The sequence below is a fragment of the Lycium barbarum genome, chromosome 8, assembly GCF_019175385.1.
Source record: "Lycium barbarum isolate Lr01 chromosome 8, ASM1917538v2, whole genome shotgun sequence".
Lineage (NCBI taxonomy): Eukaryota > Viridiplantae > Streptophyta > Magnoliopsida > Solanales > Solanaceae > Lycium > Lycium barbarum.
In genome coordinates, this window is record NC_083344.1 from 108214182 (window position 1) to 108227260 (window position 13079).

At 41.6% G+C, this 13079-nt stretch overlaps 1 protein-coding gene across 1 annotated transcript; it reads right to left on the bottom strand.

Moving 5' to 3' along the window:
- Positions 1-1499: 1499 nt before the first annotated feature.
- LOC132608100 (uncharacterized) lies at positions 1500-2546 on the bottom strand. Its single transcript, XM_060322172.1, has 2 exons — positions 2208-2546; positions 1500-1835 (listed from the first exon to the last, which is right to left on the bottom strand). Exons 1-2 carry the CDS (start codon positions 2544-2546, stop codon positions 1500-1502), a joined length of 675 nt encoding a protein of 224 aa, XP_060178155.1.
- Between the last annotated feature and the right edge of the window lie 10533 nt (positions 2547-13079).

Here is a 13079-nt window from a genome sequence, read left to right on the forward strand (position 1 = left end):
AATTATATAGTGAAACATTTATTGCGTAAAGAAAAATAAAGAAATGTATAGATTCTTTTCGTTCCTTTTTATATTTACAAATAAATCTACTTTCGTCGGTGTTGTAATGTTTCAATTTTTGTCCCTTTTGTATTTATTTTGTATACAATCATAGGGATCAACGAGGAGGATTGTATATACTATTTCGTGGAAATTTTGTTAAGTTGTAATTAAGATAGAGGAACAAGTAATTGGTTCCGCTTCAATTTGTTATTCCAAATATATGTCCATTAAACTCATAAATTTTGTTGACAAGTGAAAATTCAATCATTTGCTAATCATTTAAGTGGTCACGGGTTTGGAGATGTAGATAATTTTATCACTTCCTTATATTTTTATTCTCACCTTTCTAAAATATCACAAACAATTTTAATATTGTTTACAAATGTATTTCTCGATTTACTATTTTATAAATTACGTAAAAAAACGTTAATATTGAATATTGTAGCTCCCACTTCACTAATGATAAATAATTTGTAGATGCTATCCTCATATTCAGGGGCTCTAATCTTTTCAAAGAAGAATTCATTTAGCCAATCGCGCGAAGCGCGGATTTATTCTCTAGTTACCGTATAATTTTATATAAAACGTGTCTAGTTTCTACGTACATGCGTCGTACGAATGTCGTTTGTTAATTGTTATAAAAATTATGTTAAAATAATAATTATATTTGCATGTGGTCACGTATAAAATTCGATCAATATTTAGAGAATATTTTAGTCGTTCAACATTTAGCGAAAATTATTCATGCTTTTAATAGATGTAGATAGATATGTGCGGAATTGGCTGCTCTTGATGCTTTGGTCATCTCTTATATGCGTCGATCTATGTTTAATTTGTACTCTCTCAGTTCACTTTTACTTGTCTCATTTCGTTTTTCGACAGTTAAACTACATGGATTTTAACCAACATTTTAAGATGTAATTTTTCAACATATTAATATGAGAAGAATTGCAACTTATAGTATTTTTCGTATAGTTTTCGAATATCTAAATTTTAATTTTAAGATATTAAATTAATTTAATTCAATTTAGCTTCTAGGATAAATCAAATTGACTCTCGAAAAGCAAAATGTGACAGGTTTCTCTCCATGTATCCGCAAAAACCAACTTATAACTTCGTGAGGTTTGACATCTCAATTCTTTATACTCTCATTTGTACAACAACAACAACGTGCCCAGTATATTCCCACATGGTGGGGTCTAGGGAGGGTAGAATGTACGCAGTCCTTACCCCTACCTTGGGAGGTAGGAAGGTTATTTCCGATAGACCCTCAGCTCAAGAAAAGGTGTCAAGACAATAGTAATAATAGGCAGTAATAATAACATATAATAAGATAAATGACGTTACAGAAAGAAAGAAAGAAACAAGCAAGATATATGAGAGATTTAGAAAAAATAAGCGAGTGAGCAAAGATAATAATACTCCTAATATGGAAAAGAAATCCTTGCGGCCCCCTACTAGCCCTCTACCCTGATAGTCGACCTCCACACTATCCTATCACAGGTCATGTCCTCGGTAAGCTGAAGTAGCACTATATACTGCCGAATCACCTCTCCCCAGGCCTTCTTTGGCCTACCCCTCCCTCTCTTCAGGCCCACCACTGTCAGTCTCTCACACCTCCTCACTGGCGCATCAACGCATCTCTGCTGCACATGGCCGAACCATCTCAACCTCTCTTCCTGTATCTTATCCACCACAGGGGCCACACCCATCTTGTCCCGAATCACTTCATTCTGAATCCTATCTCTCCTGGTATGCTCGCACATCGATCTCAGCATCCGCATCTCTGCTACCTTCATTTTCTAAACATGAGCTTTTTTAACTAGCCAGCATTCCGTCCCATATAACATAGTCGATCTAACCACCACTTTGTAGAACTTTCCCTTTAGTATAGGCGGAACCTTCTTATCGCACAACACCCCCAATGTGAGCTTCCATTCCATCCATCCAGCTTCAATACTATGTGTGACATCGTCATCAATCTCACCATGCCCTTAGATGATTGACCTTGGGTACTTGAAACTTTCTTTCTTCGAGATGACCTGTGTATCTAGCTGCATGTCCTCGTCCTCTACCTGAATCACATCACTGAACTTGTACTCTAAGTACTCTATCTTAGTCCTGCTTAACTTAAAACCTTTCGACTCCAGGGTCTGTCTTCAAACCTCTAGTCTCGTGTTAACACCACTCCGCGACTCGTCAATAAGCACAATGTCATCAGCAAACAACATGGACCACGACACCTCTCTTTGAATATGGAGCGTCAATGCGTCCATCGCCAAAGCAAATAAAAAGGGGCTAAGAGCGGACCCCTGATGCAGGCCCATCGTGACTGGGAAGTGTTCTGAATCACCTCCAACCGTCCTCACTGGGGTCTTGGCTCCAGTATTCATGTCGTTTATCACTCTAATGTAAGCTACAGGAACACCTCTAGCTTCCAGACATCTCCACAACACCTTCCTTGGGACTTTGTCGTAAGCCTTTTCTAGGTCAACAAACACCATGTGCAAGTCTTTCTTTTTATCCCTCTACTGCTCCACCAACCTCCTCACAAGGTGAATAGCTTCTGTAGTTGAACACCCTAGCATGAATCCGAACTGGTTCTTCGAAATAGATACTGTCTTCCTCATCGTCGCTTCCACCACTCTCTCCCAAACTTTCATCGTATGGCTCAACACCTTGATAACCCCTATAGTTGTTGCAGTTCTGGATATCCCCCTTGGTCTTGTACAACGGGATTATGGTGCTCCATATCCACTCTTCAGGCATCTTTGTCGTCCTAAAAATAACATTCAACAATCGCGTAAGCCACTCCAAGCCTCTTCTGCCCGCATTCTTCTAAAATTCTATCGGGATTTCATCTGGCCCGGTCGCTTTCCCCCTGCTCATCTTACGCATAACCCCCTCGACCTCCTCAAGCTTGACCGCCTGCAGTACCCAAAATCGCAGTGGCTCTCTGAGAGCTCCAATTAGCCTAATACAATGTTCCGGTCCCCCTCTTCTTTTAAGAGTTTATGAAAGTAAGTCTGCCATCTTCATTTAATATGGGCATCTTCTACCAAAACTTTGCCTCCATCGTCTTTGATACACTTCACTTGATCCAGGTCCCGAGCTTTCCTCTCCCTCTCTTTGGCTAGCCTGTACAACTTCTTCTCCCGGCCTTTTTCCCCCAGTTCTTCATACAAGCGTCCAAATGCAGCAGTCTTAGTCGCTGTAACTGCTAACTTCGCCTCCTTCCTCGCCTTCTTATACTGCTCCCTGTTAGTCCTCTTCTCCCCCTCGTCTGTGCTCTCTACTAGCTTTAAATACACTGCTTTCTAAGCTTCCACTTTATCTTGGACCTCTCCGTTCCACTGCCAGTCCTCTTGTGTCTGCTAGAGTAACCCTTCGAGACCCCTAGCACCTCTGTTGTCGCTTTCCTGATGTTAGCAACCGTCATAGTCCACATTCTACTCGCATCCCCGCTACTCCTCCAAGCTCCCAATACCCTCAACCGCTCCCCCAACTCCTAGGCATTGTCCTTGTTCAAAGCATCCCACCTAATCTTCGACTGACCAGCCACAACCCTCTTTCGCCTCTTTCCTTTTATCTCCAGATCCATAACTAAGAACCTTGCTATTTTGGGTCGTGAGGTTCTCGCTCGGGGTAACCTTGCAATCCGTGCATAAACATCTGTTGCACTTCCGGGAGAGTAGCTAATCAATTTGGGTCGTGGCCCTCGTACTCCGAAAGGTGACCAAGTGCTCTTCCCTCTTCTGGAAACTAGAGTTTGCTATCACCAAGTCGAAAGCTCTCGCGAAATCCAATAGCAACGTACCTCCCTCATTCCTATCACCTATCTCGAAGCCTCTGTGTACATCATCATAACCCCTAGCAGTCGTCCCAATGTGACCATTGAAATCACCACGAAGAAAAAGTTTCTCTGAGTGCAGAATACCCCACACAACCTAGTCCAAATCCTCCCAGAATAGCCTATTTATCTCCTCATCCTGGCTCGTTTGTGGTGCGTAAGCACTAACCATGTTTAAAGTATGCCCTCCAACTACTATCTTAATAGCCATCAGCTTATCGTTCACCCTCCTAACCCCTACCACCAGATCACAGATCTCTCTGTCAATAAAAATGCTAACTCCGATCTTACCCTTCGCGCCTCCTGAGAACCACAACTAAAACCCATCTACATCCCGAGCCCTATCTCCCACCCTTCTAGACTCCTGGACACATGCTATGTTGATCTTCCTCTTCTTGATAATCTTTCCTAACTCTATAGACTTTCCCGTCAAAGTCCCAATGTTCCAGGACCCAATTCTCAGCCTAGCGGCTCCCTTCCGCCCTTACCCCTCTTCCTACCACCCACCGCTCGCCCTACCTGAGGACATGACCTTACTTTACCATAATTCACCGCAGCCACTATAATAAAATTTGAGATAATGTGTCAATAACACTATACAAGCAGAAAGTAGTACGACAGGGAGTATAAATATAAGAATAGGTTCGGTAAAATGACGGAAGACAAAAAAATTGACTAAGTGTAGCCGGAGTTACCAACTCTGGGCTGGATAGAACCTTAATTAGCTGCTAAGTAGTGCCGCTGCTGCTATCGAAACACTGAAGATCGCTGGTGCCGGAAAGTACAGTTCACCGGTGACAGGAAATACTGTACGCTGGAAAGAACTGTTCGCCGGCGAATGTCTGCTGCTCAGTTTCCACCTATATTGCGAGACCACAAGAAAACCAAAAAAAAACAAAGACGAGGGAGGAAGAGAAATACCACACAAACCCTATAGTGGTGGTTAAGGTTTGCGGTGGTTGGGGAAAGAAGAAGAGGAAGAGAGAAAGAAGAGGAAGAGTAGTGAAGCGGGCTGGGAGTGTTACACCTAGTATTTTTGTACGTTAAGTTTCGCCGAGTACTAGTTGTCCTAGTCTTGGGAAGCAGGACAAATTTTTTGAGGTCATGAGGAAAGATATGCCCATATTGGGTATATAAGAGAGTAAAACCATGTTTAGTAAGCTTCGGGAAGGTTTAAGACTTTTCAGATCATTGGAGTTAAGTTTCAGCGAAAGTTCAACAAAGTGTCACATTATGGGGCAATATGTGGCTCTCAGAGCACAACATGTGGGCTGCAAAGCATGCTTTGAGAGACGCAAATGGTGCAGCATATTATGACAGAAAATTTTGATGATGTTGCAAGGTCTGCGACACAACATGCGGCTCTCAAAGCGTGCTATGCGACGCCGCAAACCTCGCTGCAAGTTGTGTCGGTCCAGAATTTTCTAGACTATTATAAATAGACCAACTTCGACCCTAAATCATTATTTCACCATTTTTGGACCTAGAAACTTCTAAAACTCTCTCAGCAAGTCTCCTTATGATTGAAGACCAAAATCAAGGGCAAAGCAAGTGATTCTAACATAAAGAAGTCCATGATCATCATTAAATTGTTTTTTCCTCTTGTGGTGTTGAATTTGGAGACTTCTTGGAGGTGAAGGAATTTCGAATTTAGAGTGATCCTTGTGATTGAAGGTAAAATTATCACGTCATCTTCATGTTTATAGTATTATTTGGCATTTATATAACATATGCGAAAGAGAAAATGTGAAAGCAAGGTTTAAGTTGTGCTAGAACTTGTTCTTAGCTATGCTTGAGTTATGAATTGTTCTAGACTTGGTATGGCTGTGATGTTGTTGGGCTAGTTTGTGCAAATAAAGTTGTAATATGAAGTTGTTGGATTGTTAAGTGAGCTATGAAGATAAAAAGGAACTAGTGAAGGATTGGTGGTACCGAAATATGTATAGGATTGAGTAAAACAAGATACATGAATCTTATGCACATAAAATGTTCGACAAAATGTCTAAATGAGTTCCCTTATAAGTTATGAACCCACCATTGATACGGATACTTCGTTTACTTTAGATAATCATTCGTAGAGCGTACGAGGACTCGTGGGATCCGTATAACAAAGGAGACAAGGTGTGTTAAGGCTAGCCCTTTCTTTCTAAAGGCATGATTCCCTTATTGTCAACCCATACATGATATCCATAGTGTCCTACTTCCTGGAAATGCTAGAAACTCATGATTTTCAAGGTTCATATGGTATTGCTGATCTTGTTCATCATTGTTGATCTCATCTTATGATAGTTGACCCTCTAAGTAAAGATAAAGTGATAATAATGATTCCATAATGATAATCGGAGGTTCACCGACTTTATGTCACTTTGATAGAGTTGAAATGCTTCCTTTGAATACTCATGTGTGCCATATGTATATGTAGCTATTTTCTAGCACCGATCCTATATGGACGGGTACGATATTTATTGTGCATACCACTGCAGATAGGTACGGACAACACCGAGCCTTGATATGGCCGGGTACGGGTGACACCGAGCCTTTATGGCCGAGTACGATATCTTGTATCATTATATGTGTATGTATGGAGTGTTTTCTTTAGAGAAAGGTTAAGTATGCATGACAGTCGCCTTAAGAAGTATACATTGATCTCTTTATCTCATGTTACCTTCATATTTGCGTCATGCTGTTATTTATGTCTTACATACTCAATACATTATTCGTACTGACGTCCTTTTACTTGTGGACGCTTCATTCATGTCCGCAGGTAGGCAGGGAGACGGATCAGACCCATAGGTGCTTTATCAGCGATTTCTCAAGAGCGCTCCACTTGCTTCGGAGCTGCAGCCTAGTGGTACTATTCTTTTGTGTACATATTTTGGCACGGCGGGGTCCTGTCCCTTCTTTATGATGTTATGCACTCCTTGTTGAGGCTCGTAGATAGATGTACATAGTTAGATGTCCCATAACCTTATCAGTTCATATTTTTGGTACTTCATTTTCAGAAAGCCTTGTCGACTTGTATATATATGTTTGGGCATGGTTGATGATGATCATATAGATGAGCTATTATTTTTGTGGATTCATGCCCTTATAGTTTATAATATTCATAAGTTATCTTTCATGGTCCACCTAGAATGATAATGAGAAGCATGTTAAGAGGTGCCCGGTAGGTTAGCTCCGGGTGCCCGTCATGGCCCTACAGTTGGGTCGTGACAGAAGTGGTATCAGAGTAGTTTGTCCTAGGGTGTGTCTACGAGCCGTGTCCGGTAGAGTCTTGTTTATGGGTGTGAAGCGCGCCCCACTTATAAACAGGAGGCTGCAGGGCATTTAGGAATGATTAACCTTTCTTTCTTATCTTAGATCATGCGATAGAGCTACGATATAATGATTTCCTTATTCCTGATTGTGTGTTGTGATTTCAGCGATGCCTGTAAAGAGAAAAGCAACAGCGACCCAGAAAGGCAAGACAGTGGCAGGTAGGAGGGCTGAGCGGGTACCGCCGACAGATATAGAGGAGGGTGAGTCCCAGAATGAGGTTCCATCTTAGACCTCTCATACTCCGCCCGCTCCAGAGGAACGTGGAGGAGCCTCAGCGCCAGCTCCAGCACCCCAGTTCCTCCGCCGGGGGCCTTCGGTCAAGAAATGAGGGAGGCCATTCTGTTTCTGACCCAGTTAGTAGCCGCTGAGGCTCAGCGGCAAGGTATGAGACATAGTGATAGAGCTATTAGTGCTAGAGCCCGCGATTTCATTAGTTTGGACCCTCCAGAATTCTTTGGGTCAAAATCGGACGAGGACCTGCAAAATTTTATAGATAAAATGTTTAGAACATTGCGGGTAATGCATGCTTTTAATGTTGAGTAGGTAGAGTTGGCCTCCTATAGATTAAAGGATGTTGTTGTTCATTGGTATGCTATCTGGATATCTTCTAGAGGGGCAAATGCACCCCTACCGGTATGGCAGGAATTTGCAAATGCTTTTCTCCGACACTATTTGCCGCCAGAGGTTCAACAGGCCAGAGCTGATAGGTTCCTAAACCTCAGATAGGGAAACCTGAGTGCCCGAGAGTATAGCCTTCATTTTAATTTCTTGGCTCGGTATGCTCCAGCTATGGTTGTTGATATGGGAGATAGAGTTCATCGGTTTGTAAATGGATTGGGACCCCATTTGATTGATGATTGTTTGACGGCTCGCTTCAGAAGGGCATGGATATTTCTCATATACAGGTCTATGCTCGGGATCTTGAAGAAAGATAGCAACAACAGAGGAGTGAGCGTGAGCATGATAGGGGCTATAGTGAGAGGGCCCGATCCTCAGGTGCTATTAGTGACTTCAGAGGGGTTCAAAGGCAGCAGTATTCTAGACACTCAGGTCATTCAGCGGCTAGTGCACCTCTACGATTTGCGGGTCAAAGATTTGATCGACTTATTCACCCCGGATCGGGTCAGAGTTTCAGAGCTTCGGGTTCTCAGTATAAGGGTAATTCAGGCCAAATGAGACCACCCTTACCACGATGTACTCAGTGTGGTAAATTACATTGGGGACAGTGTCGATTAGATTCAGATGTTTGTTATGCCTGCGGTCAGCCAAGTCATATTATGCGTGACTGTCCATCAATAGGTGGTAGAGGTAGGGTCCAGCCCACCGGGTCAACAGCTGGTTCTTCATCATCTGTAAGCCCTCCGGGGCAAGGCTCACAGATACAAGCAGGTCGTGGTAGAGGTAGAGGAGGAGCGTCCAGTTCGAGCGGTCCTCAGCACCGTATTTATGCACTGGCTGGACAATAAGATCTTGAGTCTTCCCTCGATGTTGTCACAGGTATATTATCAGTATCTTCTCATGAGGTGTATGCATTGATTGTCCTAGGTTCTACATTGTCATATGTTACTCCTTATGTTGCTGGTCGATTTGGGGTGAAACTTGAGTCGATTAAACCTTTTTAGGTATCTATACCTGTTGGTGACCCAGTGATAGCTAGTCAGGTATATAGAAATTGTGTGGTTAGAGTCTGTGATCGTTATACTATGGCTAATTTAGTTGAATTAAATATGGTAGATTTTGATGTTATTATGGGCATGAATTGGTTGGCTTCTTGTTATCCCAATGTTGATTGTAGGACAAAAATAGTTCATTTTCAGTTTCCAGGAAAGCCAATTCTAGAGTGGAAGGGTAACAAAGCATCTCCGAGAGGTAGATTTATTTCTTATCTCAAGGCAAGGAAGACGATTTCTAAAGGTTATATATATCATTTAGTCCGGGTTTAAGATACATAACCAAAGCCGTCGACTCTTCAATTTGTTCCAGTAGTGAATGAGTTTCCCGATGTATTCCCGGACGAGCTTTTAGGCCTTCCACCAGAACGGGAGATTGATTTTGCCATTGATGTCCTACCGGATACTAAGCTCATATCTATTCCTCCTTATAGAATGACACCTGTAGAATTGAGGGAGTTGAAAGAGCAATTAAAAGATTTGCTAGAAAAAGGCTTTATTAGGCCTAGCTCTTCGACATGGGGAGCACCGGTGTTGTTTGTGAGAAAAAAATGGCTCCTTGCGAATGTGTATTAATTACAGGTAGTTGAATAAGGTGGTAATAAAGAACAAGTATCCACTTCCAAGAATTGATGATTTATTTGATCAGCTATAGGGTGCCAAAAGGTTCTCAAAAATAGATTTATGATCTGGGTATCACCAGGTGAGAGTTAGAGAGAAAGACATTCTGAAAACAGGCTTCAGAACTAGATATGGTCATTTTGAGTTTCGGGTAATGTCGTTCGGATTGACTAATGCACTGGTGGTATTCATGGATTTGATGAATAGCATATTCAGGCCTTTCTAGGATTCTTTTGTGATCGTGTTTATCGATGATATCTTGGTATATTCTCGATCCAAGGTAGAACATGCAGATCATTTACGCGTTGTCCTTAGAATTCTTCAGGCCCGGAAGTTATATGCAAAGTTTACTAAATGTGAATTCTGATTGAATTCTGTGACTTTTTTGGGGCATATTATTTCAGCTGACGGTATTCGGGTGGATACCAAGAAGATTGAAGCGGTGAAGACCTGGTCTAGATCTACAACACCTACAGAAGTTCGTAGTTTTCTGGGCTTGGCAGGTTATTACAGAAGATTAGTAGAAGGTTTTTCTTCTATTTCTGCACCACTAACGAAGCTGACTCAGAAATCGGCTAAATTTTAATGGACGGATGCTTGTGAACGCAGTTTCCAGGAGCTGAAGAATAGATTGACTTCGGCCCCTGTCCTGACACTTCCAGAAGGACTGGAAGGTTACGTTATTTATTGTGATACTTCAGGTGTTGGATTAGGTTGTGTGTTGATGCAGCACGGTAAAGTTATTGCTTATGCTTCAAGGCAGTTGTGGAAACATGAGAAAAACTATCCGACCCATGATCTAGAGTTGGCTGCGGTGATCATGCGTTGAAAATATGGAGGCATTATTTATATGGCGTTCATGTTGATATTTATACAGACCACAAGAGTCTTCAATACATTTTCAAAAAGAAAGAGTTGAATTTGTGGCAAAGGCGATGGTTAGAGCTATTGAAAGATTATGATGTTAGCACCTTATATCATTCGGGGAAAGCGAACCTAGTAGCCGCTGCCCTTAGCCACAGATCCATGAGCAGCTTATGTGATGTTTAACCAAGGAAAAGGGAGTTAGTTCGTGAACTTCAGCAGTTAGCTAGCCTAGGAGTTCAATTATTAGACTCGGGTGATATGAGAATTACTATTCGGGATTCAGCTGTCTCGTCTTTAGTAGTTGAGGTGAAAGAGCGCCAGTATGAGGATCCCATGTTAGTTCATTATAAAGATACATTCCCTTAGAAGAAGAAGTCACCGTTTGAGATTTCTGCAGATGAAGTTCTCATATATCAAGGCAGATTATGTGTTCCTGATGTTGTAGGATTACGTCACCAGATTTTGAGGGAAGCCCATTGTTCCCATTATTCCGTTCATCCGGGAGCGACAAAGATATATCATGATATTAAGTCAATTTATTAGTGAGATGGAATGATAAAGACATATCCGAGTTCGTAGCTCAATGTCCTAACTGTCAGCAGGTAAAAAATTGAGCATCAGAAGCCCGGTGGATTATTGCAGGCTATTAAAATTCCGACTTGGAAATGGGAAGTGATTAATATGGATTTCATTACAGGCTTACCTCGTTCTAAGCGTAAGTATGATTCCATATGGGTAATTGTGGATAGACTTATAAAATTAACTCATTTTCTGCCTGTCAGGACTACATATTCAGCTGAAGATTATGCAAAGCTTTATATCAAGGAGATAGTACAACTCCATGGTGTTCCAATATCCATTATCTCTGACAGAGGTGCGCAGTTTATAGCTAACTTCTGGAAGTCTTTCCAAGAGGGTTTGGGAACTCAAGTGAGTCTTAGCACAATATTTCACCCCCAAACTGATGGACAAGCTGAGCGTACCATTCAGACTCTCGAAGATATGCTACGGGCATACATGTTAGACTTCAGAGGTAGTTGGGATGATCATTTGCTGCTCATTGAGTTTGCCTATAACAATAGTTATCATTCCAGCATTCAGATGGCCCCGTATGAGGCTTTATATGGGCAAAAATGCAGATCACCAATTGGATGGTTCGAAGTAGGGGAAACTAAGTTAATAGGGCCAGATTTGATCTAGCAAGCAGTGGAGAATTTCAAGCTTATTCAGAACCGATTATTGATAGCCTAAAGTCGACAGAAGTCTTATGCAGATAATTGCCGATGAGACCTGGAATTCCAAGTTAATGACTGGATATTCTTAAAGGTGTCGCCGATGAGGGGCGTCATGAGATTCGGTAAAAAGGGTAAGCTTAGTCCTCGGTACATTGGAACTTACAGGATCGTACGCAAAGTAGGCCAGGTGGCCTATGAGTTAGAGCTACCTTCAGACTTGAAGTCAGTCCATCCGGTTTTCCATGTATCAATGCTCCGCAAGTGCATTGGAGATCCTTCCATAGTTGTACCCATAGATGATGTCCAAGTTACTAAGCAATTTTCCTACGAAGAAGTTCCCATTGCTATTCTAGATAGACAAGTTCGGGGATTAAGAACCAAAGATGTAGCTTCAGTTAAATTTATATGGAGAAACAATAATAGAGAAGAAATGACTTGGGAAGCTAAATAAGATATGAAGTCCAGGTATCCACATTTGTTTCTACCCCCATAAGAGGATCAGATAGAGACACCACTATCTTCAGGTTCTTTTTATGATTTTTTTGGTTGTGGCCATTATTGTTGTTGTTGTAGCCCTGTGAGGCGTTGTATATTTTGGGTTCTTGTGACAGGATGGTAGTGGCATATTTATAGGGGAAACTCTGGCGAAATTTTATAGAATTTCTAAGAGTCTAACATTCGAGGACGAATGTTTCTAAGGGGAGAAGGATGTTACACCTCGCATTTTTGTACGTTGAGTTTCGCCGAGTAATAGTTGTCCTAGTCTTGGGAAGCAGGACAAATTTTTTGAGGTCATGAGGATAGATATGCCCATCTTGGGTATATAAGAGAGTAAAACCATGTTTAGTAAGCTTCGGGAAGGTTTAAGATTTGTCGGATCATCGGAGTTAAGTTTCAGCAAAAGTTTGACAAAGTGTCACATGATGGCGCAAAATGTGGCTCTCAGAGCACAACATGTGGGCTGCAAAGCATGCTTTGAGAGACACAGATGGTGCAGCATATTATGATAGAAAACTTTGATGATGTTGCAAGGTCTGCGACACAACATGCGGCTCTCAAAGCACGCTATGCGACGCCGCAAACCTCGCTGCAAGTTGTGTCGGTCCAGAATTTTCTAGACTATTATAAATAGACCAACTTCGACCCTAAATCATTATTTCACCATTTTTGGACCTAGAAACTTCTAAAACTCTCTCAGCAAGTCTCCTTATGATTTAAGACCAAAATCAAGGGCAAAGCAAGTGATTCTAACATAAAGAAGTCCATGATCATCATTAAATTGTTTTTTCCTCTTGTGGTGTTGAATTTGGAGACTTCTTGGAGGTGAAGGAATTTCGAATTTAGAGTAATCCTTGTGATTGAGGTAAGATTATTACTTCATCTTCATGTTTATAGTATTATTTGGCATTTATATAACATATGCGAAAGAGAAAATGTGAAAGCAAGGTTTAAGTTGTGCTAGAACTTGTTCTTAGC